Genomic DNA, 17,550 nt, shown 5'->3' on the forward strand with positions numbered 1-17,550 from the left:
TCGGGCAGCCATTCTTTGCTATTCTTCTTGAAATGTTTCTTTCTTTGTAGACGGTTGAAGTTGAGGAAAACCAAGAAAAATCAACGGAGAAAGTTGAAGACGAAGACGTCCTATTAGAAGCCTGCAAATTCTTGACTAATTTCCTTAAGTCGCAATGTTTTGACAAAGGTAGGTAAATGTCAGCCTAACCAATCCGAATGCATACTCTCCCCATCCAGTTTGGACAGTTCCGGTGTAAGATCTACCACTTCTGAGGTAGCGGCTTTGTTCAAATTTCAGGTGTACGGATTTCAGTAAGTTCATCCACCATGCAGGGATTAAGAAGGATGCTACTAAGTTCTCCCGTGTTACAAATTCGGTGTTTTGAATGTGGATATCTTTCCTCAGTGTAGTTTCTCTTTCCTCAGTTTGTGAAGCATTACTTATCATATGCTTTCTTTCACAGCAATGATGGCATTATCACCGTTGGAATTTGAAAAGGATGACGACAGCAACGGTCATATAGACTACATTGCTGCATGTTCGGTATGTTATATTTCCAATGGCATTTCAACGAGGTCCTTATATTATATTATCCATACTATCTTTATTTTGAACCGCGTTGTTCATTTTGAAGCAAATTTGGGGCAAAAACAAGAACTATCCAGTAGATAGCACTATCCAGCCTTCGTACAGCTGCCGCATGAACTCTATACATAATCAGGAATGTCATAGCTCTGGAATTCATTATGCTGTATAAAACGCAAATAGATGAAACAGACAAAATCGACTTGAAATCGTCAATAACGGCTTCGGCCGTGTGTGCATGCATGGCTTAATATATGATGTAGAAATTTTTAACTCTCTGCATTGGCTGCCCAAAAATAAGCGTGTGTTATCAATGATAAACATTCATAGCGCATGCTTATTTTGGGCTTCCTATGTTTCCGTATAGAATCTTCGCGCAACAATGTACAATATCGAAAACGCTGATCGTTTCAAAACCAAGAAAATCGCAGGACGAATTGTTCCTGCCATTGCAACGACAACTGCCGCTGTGTCTGGCCTGGTAAGCAAATATATTTGAAATGGGTTTCACGTTGTAACAACGAAACTACAGATATGGACTAACCACTACCAGTAATCGAGACAAAGTTCACTCTGGGAATGGTTAGGTTGAATGGTTCTCATGCCCAAGAACCGACTCCATGATGGTTATCAAGTCGCATCAACCTTTGATATATTTGCTTAGGTGACCATCGAGTTAATCAAAGTAATCAAAGGAAGTTCTTTTGACGATTATCGAAATTGCTTTCTCAATCTTGCTCTGCCAGTCTTCGTGTTTTCACAACCTGCTCCAGCAACGCGTACTGTCATCAGAGAAGGTCTGTCGTTCACCCTTTGGGACAGATGGGAAGTTCTTGGGAAGAAAACGTTTACCCTTAAAGATTTCATCAAGCATTTCAAAGTACGTCTTCAAAGATATCCTTGTAAGCAGGGGTCAGGGGTGCATATTAGGTGGGTGGTGGATGGGAGGAGAGAAGTACCAGCTCACCCCAGCGATAGATGAGAACAAATGATGATTCAGAATCATCGTTAGTTTTTTTTCACCTCTGCCATTCGTTGCACAATGGTGCTCAGTTAAACCCATCCATACAAAAATAGCATTTTGCCGTACACGCGCCACATTTGTACCTATTGTAATCTTGTTATATTGACCACAGGCTTTTGCGTTACCCTTCAGCAGCTTGCCTGTAATCATTAAACGCATTCGTCTTTATAGGAAAAATACAATTTTGAAACAACCTTAGTCTCAGTTGGAGTAAAAGTCCTGTACATGCCAATTCTTCCTGGACACATGAAACGTCTTAAACAAACGTAAGCAAAAGATTTTCATCAAATGCACATCGATTCAATCCCAATTATACCCAATAATCTAAATCTGCAAGCAAAGCAAATGTACATAATTTCTCGAATGGAAAAGTTTAGGTAAGATGAACTGGTAAGGCGCATTTACGCTGTTGATGTAAGCTTCGTTCTGCTAAAATGTTCAGGTCATAACAAACTATAAGCAGTATTCCAAAAGTGCACCAGTGGGCACCTCGACCGTTTTTTCAACGGAATTTGATTTCATATTTTACACAAAAACAAGACAAAACTTCTATTGATATTCCAGTCGTAGTCATGTCGCTGAATCCGTGATTGAACACAGGGATTCCCGGATATTTCACCCTGATGTCTGTTATAAATGTTCTTTATAACTTGGGATTTATAATACTGTGATCTCAGGAACTCTGACAGTGTGAATGATCCTTGAAATAGGTTTAAATCGCTTCGTTAAACTTTCAATCTCATTGTCTTTAGAATGGTGAAGTTAGTCAACCCGGCACCAGAGTCGAAATATGTCGACCTAATCGTGTCATTTACTGAGGATGGCAGGTCAGACGAAGATGACGATCTTCCAGCTCCCCCGGTTAGGTACTATTTTGGTAACTGAAGTCCGCCTGACCCCCCTGGCGATGACTTGGCTAATTGGAGACAGATTTGTCGTGTAGAATACAATAAACAAACATATATTTAATTTAAAGTTTTCAAATATGCCAAAAGTGCTGAATGGAAACTAACTGAATTATTCCAATCATTTCCTGGACGAAATCCCGTGAATTTTAACGGCTGAAAGCTATTTATTTTCTAAAATTTCTAATTTTTGTTCCACAGAACTCCATAAATGAAAACAGAAAGTCGAGTAGTAATAATAAGCATGTTCCTATAAGCAAGGAATTGCTCAGTATTTTGTTTTATTGTATGTGTGTTGTTAATATAATAGATAGTTATCAATGGATTCACAGAGAAACCCGAAAATATATTTACATTGTTTTGGTATATTTCTAGCATTGTTTTACAACTGTGATTAGCTTTTGACGGCTAAGTATGCAAAGAATATAGTGTTGAAAGAATTAGAAATAACCCACTGTTCAGTCTGTTCTTATCGCTACCCTGGTTTAAAGAATGAAAGTAGTCACCACCCGAAGATTACATTCATGACCCAACGTTTTGACCACTGAGTTGCTGAGATGAATGGTTTTGACACTCCTCGGTCTGGTGTCTTTACAGGGTGATCTATGTTAAAGCGTGGTTCCTTATACACTCTCAAAACGGCGTTTGGCAACTTTGAGAATTTACCAACATTTCACCGTTTTCTAGGCAGAATTTATAGAAGCCTAATGCCCAAGCCCCATGCGTCATAAATTGCAGGGATTCGTTGCACAATTGTGCTTATCATGACATGAGGTAGGCTAATTAGCATAGATAACGTCCCGACAATTTTTTCCGGCCAAAACAAAAGGGGAAAGATTTAGCGGTTAAAAATGTTATTGTTTTGTGGTTACCACTTTAACGATTAACTGTGATGGAATCCAGATTTTGCGCGCATTAGTTTTTTATAAGTTCTTCGAATCACTGTATTTGTAGCTGAGAACGCTTTATTGAACAGTAAACCATCGTCGTAAATACTTTGATAGTTTACGTTTTGCGGAGATTTCGTCTCTTCAGGTTGGACTGCGGGAGAGGAAAGTACTTCCTTATGCAAAAATACGAGCAAGTGGTCAATCGAGTATGACCTAATTGCTTTTGTATGTAGTACGTTTTATTTGAATGGTGTATTTTCCCGATGGACACTTCGATAGGATCCTACGAACAACTCTATAACAATAACCCGACGTCTGAAAACGTCGATAAATATTACGATGGGTACCTTGAATTAAAAGGAAAATTTAGCAAGGTATGTTTGAAAATAGTCCACATTCTTTATACGATATTGAGATGCAATCGTAAGCGACTGATAAGCAGCTTTTCATCCCGAATATTGCTACAAATTCGAAGCTTCTTACGAGTTTAGAATGTTTGTGTTTGTATATTACATAACATCGAAGGAATAAGACCCCAATATTACTTGTATTAGAAATCTTGAGATATATGTCCAAGCATGAAAGTTTATTCTACACTGTCTCTATAAAGAGCGTTTGTTAATCCTGCGGAAGTACACTTGTCTGTTTTATTTTTATACTCGAGGAAAGGAAGGGAATAATTTGCCTATATCCTATAATCGACATTTTGCTTTGAAGACTTTAAGATAGAATACTTTTTATAATAGATATAAAAAAAAACCAATGTGCACAGGTCAAGACATCGTTGGAAAGTGAAACAATAGACAAATATATAGCTATTGTCAACGATATTGAACGGAACGCCGCTTCACGCTGTTTCAACTACATCGACGTAGCGTGCTAAATGATTTCATCCTTGAAGATTGAGAAATCTTCAAGTAGAAGTGATTGTTCAATATTTCTCAATTTCTGCTTTAAGCGATGCGTTTACAAACTCGTATTAAGGATAATTTGCCGGACAATGAATAGTTTGATGGTTTATTGAGAAATTGCACGGGTATATATATTACTTGAAAATATTGTCATTGGTGTTCAAGAACATAAGCACCAAAAAACCTAAATTAAAATCTTAACAAAATGAATACATGCTCTACTTTTCACATACAAAAAATTGCCTCTGCTTTGATTTAAATTCTTTGGAGATCATCACTGCTGATTATAAACATCTAAGGTTTCATTTCTACAAAAATCTGACACTTCCTTGTGAGGAATGGCACGTTATTTCTGTATTTGTTGAAACAACAGTTCACCATTATTGGTTTTTTCTCATAAACCAAAACATGTTATTATAGCTTCATGTTATCTTTTTGCCATTTGATATGGTTGATGTAAAAGTTCTCACTTTATGCAGGTTATTAAGAAATTTAATCATGGATTATCTAGAATGTTTTGATTAGAATAAAATATTTCAATGTTTATTGATAATTAGTTATTCCTATATGAATTGTTCTATGAATGTTGCTGCCAAGTACGGAGACAACACATACATCAAACCATAATCACTATTGTGTCTTGATTGTAGACCCAAACTCCAGTCTATGTTGACCCAAACTTGAGACCTCAACCAGTTGTTTAAATTTGCAATGCACTAGGTTTTCCCCACTAACCATTATTCCTTACAATATGTGATGCCAGATAATTTCACCAAATTCCTAAGTTGTGAAAAAGTACTGCAAGCTTGTAGGTATCCACCCACATCTAGATATATTTTGTATCACTCCTGTTGTTCTCATATTACATAATTACATTAGAAACAGAAGCGTCTGTCTTCTAGAAGATGATTTTACTAAGTCAATTACAGTTTATCCGTAGAATGTGTGTCACATAATTATATTCCCTGGATGAAAAAGTGGTGAATCAGAGTTCTAACATGATAACATCAGTGATTCACAAAACATATATATTTCATCTATTTAGTGGACACGCTACTGGTGTGAACTCAAAAAAAAGAATTTACATTTTTTTAAAGATGTAAACACACAAATCAAAGACAACGTAAGTTTGGTATAATGTAGACTAAGATTCACCTATTTCTGTTTTGTTGTTTGTTATGTGTTAATGATTAGGTGTGAGTGATAATTTTGTTAGTAATTCTTTCTGGTTTTGCTACTACAGTATAAGGATCTCCTTCCTTTTGCATATATTTTTAAATATAATAATCATTGATTGTATTTGTTTCGTGTAGTATGCAGGATTCTTTCCAATTGAAGGGACCACAAAAATAGAATTGCAAAAGAAGTTGGAATGGCACATGGTAAAGGGGAGCCGCAAGATTATTTTGAAAGTAAGAAAATCAAGTTTGTCTCCAAAATGCACTAACAACTCTTCTAAATAAATTTTCTAAATAGTCTCTGTAACACCAAACAAGTTCACTGGTAGAAATGTTCTGCAAATGGATAGAAAAGAACATAGAATATGGATTTATCTCCAATTATTTTTGTAGGCACAAAATCAGCAACTTCGTGAAGATTGGATAAATGCTATAAGACAAGCAATGAGTGTATGTTTACTATATTAAATATCTCTTTGTTATTGGAGATCAGTTAGAATTGCCAATGCCTAAAATTGTTTCATGTTTCAGGGAGGATCCCCCATTAAACAGGGATATATCCTACCAGGCAGTGGACCAGTAAGCCCACCTAACAGTCCACAACGTCGACGTAAGTTTTTTTAACCCTCTATGTTGTCCACTACGTCAATGTAAGTTTTTGTAACCCTGGAAGTTGTATATAATCTTTACTATTGCTGTCTTTAAAATATCATTTAACCATCATCACAAAAATGATCATTAAGCACCTTCATCAGACACCATCATTGCTACCTACAAACACGTACCATTATCAAATACTATCATTGCCAAAATGTTCATCATAACCATTACCAATTGAACTTCAAACAACAATGATTCCATCATACTTTCAGCATCCTTACAACCGTCACCACCAAATTCCCCAGCTCCAACATCCACATCACGCAGTTTGTCAGACCGAAGAGTATCCACTGACAGTCTTCGATATGCTTTACAGCCAGAACAGGTTTTTGCGTAACAAATTTCTGCTTTTTACATTTCATTTTGGGCTACATCATAGGTTTTTGTTTACATTTTACAAAAATTGCCTTAGGAGCAAGTAGATTTGATGTTTTCAAGAATCTCTTGTATTTTTAGGTAAATTTCTCAGGTATTCTGTATCCACTGGGCATCCAGAGTTTAAGCTTATTGTTTTGAAAGAAGCTTTGTTAAATTAGCTGTACATAAAAAAATCATCTTCTTTTGTGTCCATAAAGATTTTTTTTCAATCTTTCCTAGATGCAACACTTCGCTAGTCACGCCGAAAGCATTGCGGAGAGCGTTTCAATGAGTGTCGATGAGATGAAAATTCAGCAACGACTTTTGGAAGGTGATCAAAGGTAAGACTGAGATGACATGACAGAGTGACGTTGATTATCGTTAGTTTATAGTTAGCCTACGTATGTGATTTCACGCGTTAAAATTGAAGGAGGAAACTTTAAACAGCTTCATATGAAAGATTCCAAACAAACAAACTCTAAGTCCACTGTTAGCCTTACTGTATCCGCAATTCAATACAGTTTGGTAAAAATTCTAGACGAAATTATGTTAGGAAATGTTCTGCTTTGGAATATACAACCACGGTATTCTAGATATTATTTCTCTTGTCTTGTAAAGAAGAGCATTGCGAATAGGAGGTGAAATTATGCAATTTGTCTGAGTTGTAGAAAGGCTACCAGCATACAAACGACATCTTGGGCGCTTTTGTCTTTGACTTTGGGATTAGTTATTCACTTCGCCTTCGGCGCTCTTTACTATTAATTTATCACTGCAACGCGTTTAGTTCTCCAAAACCTCATTTCATGCACGTTCAGAATGAGCTTACGGGTGTTCTTCGTTTTTAATCGTCAATTTCAATATAGTTGGTATCAGGCAACATTCCGTCGGGAAGATGTGGAAGCAATTTTACGAAGTGAAGAGAACGGGGTATTCATCGTCAGAGATTACATTGATGTAACCACAAGTAAAAACATGGGCTATGTCATCTCACTCAAGTAAGAAAAAAAGAAAAATCATCTCGCTTCTTCCAACTCTTAAAATCATTTTGGGAACAGGAGTTTCGATCAAAATATACAAAAATTTGTCAAAAATTTCAAGATGATTTTTCCCGCCAAAACTGAGCGGTTAATGATAACCGCTAAGGAAGCAATGAAATTGCTCCTTTTTTGTGTGATTTTGAGGTTGTACTGGCTTGCTATATGATGATATATTTTTATTCCTTCCAGAGACCAAAAAGGTGGAATACGCCATCACAAAATTCTGAAGAGTAAAGACGGGGGTCGAATATTTATCAAGGGTTACGAGGTTAGGAATACGATAGATTCTATTATTTACGGCTTATTCCTCCATCGTTTCTTGAAAGATTAGATATCTCACATTTATTTTCTTTACAGGAGAAATTTTTTGATAGTCTGACCAATCTCCTGCGATTTTTCATCGCGTCTCAGAAAAAGACAATAGCATTGATGCCGTTCAACGAAAACACGCCTTCGAAAGAAAGTAAGTGAGTCTGTGAATCTTATCTATCTTGCTGGTAAGATTTTTAAGAGAAAGTTCCTCTCTTGTTTCGTGTCTTCGGTTTTTCCCGTGATCCGTCCCTAACCCGACCAATCAGGTTCTTGCAATATGACGTATAACGCTTGCCGTCCTTGGCTGTGAAATGCGCCCTGGTCTGGGGCATTGTGCATACGAATAAAGAATGATTGATGATAAGCGTTTTATGCTTTCAAAAACACGTTGTTTTCGATTCGTGAATGCGGGCACTCGGCCAATCATGCATATTAATGCTACTGTATTGAAATAAGCGAGCCATCAGATAGGTTTGTTCAAATTTGATGTGGATTCGAAAATGAAAATACGATGTCGAAATCGAAATGCGTGATAAGCATGTGATGGTTGGCACTCGTTCCGTTAGTGTTTTTGTTCAACCAAAATACGGTTTTTAATCGTTTTATTTTGTTATTCGTAGGCGTAGCACCACCGTTTCCGGGGCAGCACAATGGCGTATCAATCAGACCAGGTACTTACTTTCGCTGTTCTTATTTTTCACCATCGCGGCTGCTTGTATCATAGAAATGGTGTTCTCGCTTATTTTTTTTCGCGAGAAAAAACTGTGAGATAATAAACTTCACTTAAGCTACTGTTACACCGTACAATTTTCCTTGCAACTTGCAATGTAATTATGGATTCTGAGGAATGCTAGTCTGTAAAGGGTGTTCGAAATGCTAAGAAAACGTTAGCAGATTGTAAGAAATCTTAGTATTTGGCAACTTTAGATGCCTCAGGAGTAGAATTGCATTGCAAGTTGCAGGGAAAGTTGCATATGGTGTAACCCCGTCTTTAGCTTCATCATCTTATTTATTGTTTGTGTAAACTAGACTTGATACTTTTACAGGGTGTCCCCAAAAGAGAGCGCTTTATTAAAATCAGATCTTTTTGTGGATCTGTGTAGTTATACTTTTCTATACCCCCCATTTGGTTTCAAATCGGCTTTAAAGATGGCGGCGACCAGACGACCCCATGAGATAACCGTCAGTTATCGTCCAGTCTTTATAGCGTTCAGAGGGTTATCGTTTTTTGCATGTATGTGACACCTCATGATGACGCTCCAAGTGTGTCGTCTGAATTTTTGTAGCGCGTTCTGTGTCCATGCGAGAGGCCCCAGCGTTACCTCATGAAGACTTGATTATCACCAAGGGTATGTAGTTCCTGGGGCACTCGCACTTCCATACTTAGCACAGCACGTAGAGAGAAAAAAATTTGCACACACCTCGATGCACAATTTTCTCCTCCTGGTGTATGCTATAGAGTAATCGGTCAACAGAGTAGTAGTTTACTTTACTTCACCAAGCTTCTAAAACTGTATTAATACATAATTAGCGCAATAACGCCCGCTAGAAAGAGAGAGTCGCCGGTATTAATCGCCCGTGGAGTCGCGATTTTAAACGAATGTATAACCCGTCGCATTTTCTGCGATTTTCAGTGCAATTTTCGTCTTTTGATAAATGTGAACGAGTGGACAGTTATGATGCTGTGATGTATAAGTGTCTTTATGTGGATATCTGTGACTTACTTATCTACTTATTCACATCGTTCAAAGGAAGAAAATTGCACATAAAGTCGCTTAACGATAATCTTTATTCTTTTCCTACAGCTCGCTCTCATTCTTTATATCAACCCGAAAGTCGCGGGTTGCCACCCGTGCCGCTGCCCCAGCCGCCCCAGCCGCCCGCTCCTTCAGCTGGAATGGGTATGTATTATTATCTCAGCTGAGCTTTATATTCAACTGGACGGATAAGATGCGGATTTGGGGTTAATTTACATCTGTACTCAATTTCTCTGTATGTAGTGAGGGCGCCTGAATCTATGAGAGGTCGTGATCTTCCCAGACCCCCTGGTATGTATCTGTCTCGCCGCCTTTTCTAACATTGATTTTAAAGCATTTTTGTGGATTTACAGCGGTTAAGATGTTTTAAATTGTTTGAAATGTGACAGTTTTGTGCAAAAAAGCATATTTCTGCAAGATGAAAGATGGCGACATGTGGTTGATATCAACACAAAAATTCGTCAAAATTAGCGAATCCTCGATTAATTAATTAATGTGACATATCAGACGTCTAATTATTGCTATCTTAACCAATGAAATTTGCAATTAATGTTATTTATCATCCAAATGCTGCCATGTTCTTTATCATGGCGCATTATAAATGGCTCTTCATGGTGAAACCATTCATGATTTGAAGACATGCATTGTATATATTCGTAGGCGATTCACGAAGCAACACCAGCGATGATTATTTGCAGATGACAGGTTTGTCCTATTATCAAACGAGAACGAATACCAAGTTAATTTTGAACTAACCCTGAGTTATACATTTTCAGGACCTGCGTTTAGAACTCGTCAACTTCCAACCCCCCCGCCTGTCGTCGATGAGGACTCCTATCTCGTACCCTCTGACCAGAACACCAGGGGGAGAAATCACACCAAAGCCGGAGGTAAATATGAACATGCATCTGTGAAATTGACCTTGCTCTTTCCTCTATGAACATGTTGTTTCGATCGAGCATTACTCGTATATAGACAGCGATTAATGTCGCGGTTTTATCGCTGGAATAGACTGATGTTAAACAAAAAATTAGTAATCGGTGGAGACTTTGGACCTGTTATTCTTGGCTAATATTCACATAACATCATTCAAATGCTGAAGATGGCCATAGAAAACACAGCAAGAGCGGCTCTTCCGAGAAAAGCCAGTCGACAATTTCGCCGGTTATATTTTGAAATCTTTCTAAGCATTGTTAAAAGTACGGTTAAAATAATCGCTATCCTGAATTCCTACACACAATCGGCCCATTGCGTATTGACGTTTATTTAAAAAAATGCTGTTTTGCTAAAATCTCTGCTGAACCTTCTCCTTTAGATGAAATGGAACCCTACGAACAGATGAGTTGTAAGTAATCTTTTAAGACCTGATAGCCAAAAAATGCTCTTTGGTTATTGCTCATTTTGTATGACGACCCTGAGATTTTTGAAAGAAATATTTTAGATATATATGATTATGACATTTTTTATGAAGTTCATCTGGTCAATGTTATTTTTATTTTAGCTCCCCAGAAACAACGATACAACCCACCCTCTAATTTTCGGATGGGTGGGTATTTTTCTCGACATTTGTTTTTGCGTTTACGCAATCTATTCGCTTGAAAGATTACTCAATGAAGCTTGCGGACGTTTTCATAATGACGTCAAATGCGGAGGTCTGGTTGTACACGAAGTTTGATTGGCTGGGCAAAACTAAAGAGCCAATCAAACTTCGTGTGACATCAGGCTTTTCTACGTTTCACGTGTGAGTGATCGCATGTAAAAGTACAATAACTACAAAAGCTATTCTTTCTTGCACACAGACACGCCGTCATCGCCTCCGATGTCACCAGACGATCCGGATTGCTACATCAACATGATTCCACCACGGCCTCCACCATCGCCATCTTCACCATCGGCCTACGAAAATTACGAACCAAGTAAGTTTTTTCATTAAGTCTTTCCTAGCACCTCCCCCTCTTTGCAGCTTTCCCCCTCCTTGCAGTTCCCCTCTCCTTGCAGCTTCCCCCCTCCTTGCAGCTCTACCCCCTCCTTGCAGCCCCCCTACTTGCAGCTCTACCCCCTCCTTGCAGTTCCCCTCTCCTTGCAGCTTCCCCCCTCCTTGCAGCTCCCCCCTACTTGCAGCTCTACCCCCTCCTTGCAACACTACCCCTCCCCCCTCCTTGCAGCTATATCCCCTCCCCCTTCCTTGCAGCTTTACCCCCCTCCCCTTCCAGCTCTATTCCCCTCCTTGCAGTTTCTAATATAAAAGACAGAATAAATGACTACAGCTCTAAGTTGTATATTTATTAAAAATTCGAATGAGCAATCGCACTGATTAATTTTTAGTCTTGTTTACACTTGCGATTCGACTGTAAACAAAGCGTTTGTTTGTGTTTACATTACGGACTGTTACCCACGTTGAAACACAAATGGTTTCTTTATAGCAATTGAACAAGCGCCAACACTTCCGCCCAAGAGGCGTTCGCAGTCGGTGAGGGGATGTCAAGAGACGTATGTTAACCACCCTGCAGGTAGTGTTACTTGATATTAATGAAAACTACTGATATAAATATATATTTATTAAAACTGGACAACTCGACACCGGCGAAATTCATGAAATTTTAACGCGCTCACTTATTCACATTTGCGCATTTTTGTATTTCACTGTCAAAGAAAATACTATCGAATATGTTAAAAATTTAAATTTCCTTTTGAATACGTGTTCTTCAATCTCATAATATCTCAGTGCAAGAGATATTCTGTTTGGGTATTAATCTTAAAAAAGGTCCGTTCACACGTCCAACTTTGTCGGATCCAAATCACTTTTGACGTTTGGAATGACGTTTGTTACTGATAAAGGAGTAAGCATAGGTTTTAGTGCAATTGCTGGCCATATGCATTGCAAGACAACAGACTATAAAACATCCATCAGAAGTGAATTGGATCTGACAAAATTGGTTCGTGTGAACAGACCTTAAGGCCTATTGAATTCAGTGGCCTGATTTTGAAATAGAAAACTCCGCATTTAAGAACTTTATGATTCATCTTTTCTTTATTTACTTAGGGGGACCAAGAAGGCCAGATAGGCCACCACTTCGCAAGGCCCACACCATAGGTCGATAAGAAAGCTATACAGTTATACCCGGGCTCCTGTTCCGCAAGGCAGCATGGGATATATGGCGCTCGTCGGAGTTTCCCGCCAAAATGACTTCAACAATTATACCTGTTCAAAGCAATTCACAATGTGAAAATAGGCATATATTTGTTTTGCCAAGGTTGCATGCTTTTTTTCAGCACCTGTGGTACATTTTTTACGTGAGAAAATTCGGACATTTTTAGTCTACGCTTGTAGTAAAACGAGAAAGGATTTTTAGATTATAGTCTGGGATTTATAAATACATTATTGGGTCACTGACCAAATTGATTTGTGACTTACCACGGTCAGTTAGTTCAGCTACATATGAGTTATCCAAATTAGCGAGGAAATTTTTCAGATTTTTCAAAGATTTGGAATTCACTTCTACGATAAATCTTTATCTTACTAATATAACTAACATGTAAAATATTTTTTTAATATGCTTTTTATTATAGCTATTTTGTATCACGTTGTTTCGCAACATTCTGCAATCCACGGCGTATAGCATGACATCATATTCTCGCGTGACTTTCACGACTGTCCACGAATTGATTTATGCACTAGCTAGCCAACCATGTCGTACAGTGTGCCTTTTGAGTGAGACTTCTGGCATTGGTCTCTTTTCTGCGGTAATGTCGTCATTGTTAATTATGACATCATAATCCATCCGTAACCACGACTAACAGGTACCCGCATTGCGCTTACCACAAATTTTGATTTTGCTGCATCATACGTTTTCAAAAAGCAGTATATTTCTTTGGAAACGAGGCTTTTTTTCGCTGGAAGTTTTGTTTGGCCAAGGCTACGTACGTTTGTGGAAATTTGAGTTGAACAATGTCGCATAATTCCGGACAGAATTTCAACGAGGGCACGAAAGAAAACGGTTCAAGTGATGGCGGGAAAACAATTGTTGGAGCAAACGATGGCAAGTCAGAAAGCGCAGACAAGTCGGACGTTCTGTCTCAGGATGACGGAGAATATATTTCCAAAGCCGAGGACAATTTCTCTGTTATGATTAATAGCACTTACTAAATACTAATCACTAGTAATCAGTAATTAGTACTTGTGGCTTAGAAATTAACTTAAAATAGACCGATTTCTAGCCGCGATGTTTTATCCACAAATATTTTATCTGAGGTTGACAAACTAGGAACAATTGTCTGCTTGCGTCAAATCCTTTCAATAACAGACAAAAAAACTTTCCAGTGAAAACTTTGTTACAAGACTAGACATTTACAATATAATAAACAACTTGATGTCAAAGCTGGGTAAATCTAAAGTTCGTCTTAATATTATTTCGTTGAAACTCTTGTCCGCTTTGACCAGGAAAAGTTCGCACCGTAAGATTTCTCCCTCGTCTTTGGTTCTTTCTTTTCCTCCACTTCGTAGTCCCAACCTAAAAAGGAAAGCGATTTTCAAAACGCGCGTCTGTCCAGTTACATATTGCGGTCAATGTTACACGTTGGCAAGCGAGAATACTTTCGGAGTCTTTTGCTTTGCAGGTTTTGTTCTTTGCATACCTTGTCGCTCAACGTAATTAATGGCTTCTTCTTTTGATCCAAATTCCACCACCATATTTGATAAAGGATCAGCACTAAAAAGAATTAAAGATCTTAAATGGACAATTTGCATTATGGACAGACTAGTTTTTAGTCTGTGAAAATGGTATGAATATATACAGTCTGGTGGCAAAAATAATAATCCCATAGTCTGGTTGCAAAATGCTGGGAAATGCAGAAAATATAGACTTGCACTGTTGGAAATTTTCATAATGAATTTTTTACAGAAACTGGGCATGAAATTACAACCTGTTTTCACATCATTTACCTTGAGGCCCAGCCCATCAGTGGGTTCTCCCAGCGATCTTGAGTGTTGAACTCAAGTCTCCAAAGTCTGGTATTGAATGATCCGGACTGCATGGCATTTTGTGCAGGTGAGAATATCTGAACTTTTCTTGTTTTCAATTGTTCCTCTGGAACACCACTGAGGATAGCCAGTTGTGGCTGTAATTTAAAATTACAATAGATTTTTCCAATTACCAAAAGAGAATGACTTTACCAATTTAGTTTTGTCAACATTTAATATAGAGCAACTTTAGCCTCACGCAACACTTAGAGTCTTAGACGTGTGTATCATGAAGGTTGATTAAGCCTTAGCCCACAATAGAAACCTTGGTGTTGGCCAAATTCAACACCATATGATATGGTCTGATCTTAATTGTTGATATTGAGTAAAACTTCAAGATTTATACGTCATCATATACGTCGTATATGATGGGATATATCTCGATTCCTTTGAGTTCAACACTGAATTACTCACATCTTCCACGTTATAAATTACTTTTAATTCCTTATTCTTTTTTTCTACATCTGCCTCGACCTCAGTGCTATAATTTACTAAAGCCGGTCGGGAAACTACCCTCGGAAAATTTCGAAATAAAAAATTACAAACAACTCTTCCCTTTAAAACGGTCGCCATTTTGTGAAAAGTTTTTTATGCGCCCGCAATTAGATGGTCGTTCCTTTAAACACTTCAAATAAGTTCATTTTAGAGTCATGTTAATTTAAGAATAGGTACGCTGGAAGTTCGTTAATTCAAACTTCGTTTTTACCGAGGCAGGCGAGGCTAAACTTTCTATATACAGTTTATTATCAGTAATTCTGTTCAAATTCACTGGAATTCATGTTAGCGTGCATCAGAACTGCAAACGATAGCCAAGAGTCACTAGAATGGCCACCAGCCAGTATTGATTATCCACTTTTCTCGCAATGTTTCTGAGCAACAAATTTGTTCCAGAATCGTCCTTTGATGACACTATCTCCGTTTCTGGGTCTTCTATGGAGACTGGCGCGAGTGCGGCCAGTGCTTCTGTAATATTATGTACAGCGGTTGCCGGGCACATTTGGCTAAGAAAAAATACAACGCAAACCACCATCCAAGTTACCCTCATTTTTTCTTTTCGGTTTGAAAAACGATTTTTCAATACAATGACTTGGAATTTGGGAGCAAAAAATCGCCTAGAGAAAAGAAGAAGCACATGATGCATATTAGAAAATCTGTGATTTTCACTGGCTATGCATTCAAATTCGCCAGTGACACCTGTAAAACGCTTTCATAAACATTACAGGTGTTTAATTACTAAGTCATGCTATAGGAAGACAATTAAAATTGAAACAATTCAAGCTAGGGGTGATACTGAAACATAGCAGATTTTTATCCAAATCTATTCACACACAGCATTTTCTTAAAATTCAAGACTGTCTTATCGCTTGCAAATCGGATTACTTAAAGGACAAATCTACAACTATGCCTTCAACTATTCGTGGTAATAACCAAAGCCGTTATCTTTATTTTTATCTCATCACATACAAGGGAAGTCAACCATTATCAAACAATCGCATTATTTATTGACTTACAAAAATGCCTCGTCACTAAAACGATGTAAGCCGATGATCCCTTTTACAGACTGGACCGGCAACGGATAGTCACCAAAAAGTTTGAATATTTTCTCAATCGTTATATTTACCGTTTATATCGCGTAGCAACTGAAGCTTTCATGCGTTTGAAAATGTGACCTGGTCGGTTCATTTGAACGCGCTATTGAGAGGGTTAGGTCAGATTTTAACATCAGAACCAAGAACAAGGTCTGTAAGTTAATTTTTAATAATTTTCGACCAGACGTATCAATATATGATACTTGAAAACTATATATACATCGTTTCATGTAATATAACAAAATTTGGAGTTCCAGCCATGCTCCTTTGCCGGTAGAGCTTCACTTTACCTCTTTAAAATGATGCGAGGCGGGCTCGTTCTCGTTCAGTAAAAGCAAATGGTTTGTGACTGTGTAATGAAAATTGGTCTGTAACTCGGACTTTGATATCTGTCGACTATTCAGGGCATATTGAACATCGTGTCTATACCGGCAAAGCGACTATCGTAACCGCTGTGTTTAAAAATGCGCCTTAGCATGAAACGATTCCAAGTGCAAATTCCCCAGACTTCCATTCAGATCAATAAACCACTGAATTTGTTCACGATTTTTACCTTTCTGATTTCCTTATTTTCTGCGCGTGGGTAATCCTTTAAAATGGCCCAAATTTTACCACACAACGATCATATAATAATTACACAACAAAAACAGGCGGGACAAAGAAAATTTCGTCCAAAATAAGTACGAAAATTATTACCACCGGTTGCAAACCAACAAAGACACAACAAGAACATGAGTTAATAATTTATTACTTTCTAGTTTTTAATTTAGGCTAATTCTTGGTGACTAATCGATAAAGATTAGTAAAACTGGCTTTAGTTTGGGAGAGGCGAACGTAACATTTTGTTTCAGGTAATTGCCACGAAAAGCAATGAGTACCCGGTCCAGTCAAGGTAGAGAATTTTACTGGCGGGAAGAGAATGGTGCGACTCGTGCGAGCGAGAAAGTAATGGGGGAGAGCGAACTAACAGATTTAGAATACCATACTTTCTAATATAATCTCATATTTCCCCATTCATATATTTGAAGATAGCGTGCGTTAGCTTGGAAGAGAGGACATTGAAGATTGGGCCACATCTTGGGAAAAAAGGGGACAGCCGAACTGCCGAAGCACTGCCCCATCGCGGGCCTGGAATGCAAGACACTGATTTAGGTTTTAGTGTGAATGATTTCAAATAAAAAAATCTTAGATATGTTAAATCTGGTGTTGTGAGTTTAAAAAAGGCAATTTCTATGGAGATTTGTTATCTCCAATACCATATGTTGTTTCGGAGTCAATTCCCTCTCTCAGTCTCAGTCTCAGTGCCTATTCCTAGGCTGGAAAAGCCCAAGGAATGTAATCGA

At 38.0% G+C, this 17,550-nt stretch overlaps 3 protein-coding genes across 5 annotated transcripts in view; 2 read left to right on the plus strand and 1 right to left on the minus strand.

The window, feature by feature from the left end:
• The window catches only part of LOC114522546 (ubiquitin-like modifier-activating enzyme 6), a 44,311-nt gene extending 41,447 nt beyond the window's left edge, over nucleotides 1–2,864 (plus strand). For both annotated transcript variants that reach the window (XM_028543258.1, XM_028543259.1), the window contains exons 30-35: nucleotides 51–168; nucleotides 446–525; nucleotides 935–1,048; nucleotides 1,232–1,447; nucleotides 1,763–1,857; nucleotides 2,344–2,864. In XM_028543258.1, the coding sequence (XP_028399059.1) occupies nucleotides 51–168; nucleotides 446–525; nucleotides 935–1,048; nucleotides 1,232–1,447; nucleotides 1,763–1,857; nucleotides 2,344–2,476 (756 nt within the window). In that variant the 3' untranslated portion in view covers nucleotides 2,477–2,864. The remainder of the gene's footprint in view (nucleotides 1–50; nucleotides 169–445; nucleotides 526–934; nucleotides 1,049–1,231; nucleotides 1,448–1,762; nucleotides 1,858–2,343) is intronic.
• Nucleotides 2,865–3,374: 510 nt separating this feature from the next.
• On the plus strand, nucleotides 3,375–13,175 carry LOC114522669. 2 transcript variants are annotated; one of them, XM_028543405.1, is made up of 21 exons: nucleotides 3,375–3,760; nucleotides 5,343–5,420; nucleotides 5,611–5,709; nucleotides 5,869–5,925; nucleotides 6,007–6,085; nucleotides 6,348–6,460; nucleotides 6,733–6,833; nucleotides 7,356–7,487; nucleotides 7,719–7,797; nucleotides 7,887–7,992; nucleotides 8,462–8,512; nucleotides 9,128–9,190; nucleotides 9,647–9,742; nucleotides 9,842–9,889; nucleotides 10,259–10,303; nucleotides 10,375–10,488; nucleotides 10,914–10,943; nucleotides 11,100–11,144; nucleotides 11,398–11,514; nucleotides 12,022–12,108; nucleotides 12,642–13,175. In XM_028543405.1, exons 1-21 carry the CDS (start codon nucleotides 3,650–3,652, stop codon nucleotides 12,698–12,700), a joined length of 1,710 nt encoding a protein of 569 aa, XP_028399206.1. In that variant the 5' UTR covers nucleotides 3,375–3,649; the 3' UTR covers nucleotides 12,701–13,175. The 2 variants fall into 2 exon arrangements, with proteins under 2 accessions (XP_028399206.1, XP_028399207.1); XM_028543406.1 differs by lacking the exon at nucleotides 9,128–9,190.
• Nucleotides 13,176–13,879: 704 nt separating this feature from the next.
• Nucleotides 13,880–16,875, minus strand: LOC114522547 (NADH dehydrogenase [ubiquinone] iron-sulfur protein 4, mitochondrial-like). Its single transcript, XM_028543260.1, has 5 exons — nucleotides 16,761–16,875; nucleotides 15,033–15,730; nucleotides 14,541–14,716; nucleotides 14,234–14,307; nucleotides 13,880–14,109 (listed from the first exon to the last, which is right to left on the minus strand). Exons 2-5 carry the CDS (start codon nucleotides 15,189–15,191, stop codon nucleotides 14,006–14,008), a joined length of 513 nt encoding a protein of 170 aa, XP_028399061.1. The 5' UTR covers nucleotides 15,192–15,730; nucleotides 16,761–16,875; the 3' UTR covers nucleotides 13,880–14,005.
• Nucleotides 16,876–17,550: the final 675 nt, after the last annotated feature.

Source organism: Dendronephthya gigantea, unplaced genomic scaffold (genome assembly GCF_004324835.1).
Source record: "Dendronephthya gigantea isolate DGI-Jeju-01 unplaced genomic scaffold, DenGig_1.0 000023F, whole genome shotgun sequence".
In the NCBI taxonomy this organism is placed as follows: domain Eukaryota; kingdom Metazoa; phylum Cnidaria; class Anthozoa; order Malacalcyonacea; family Nephtheidae; genus Dendronephthya; species Dendronephthya gigantea.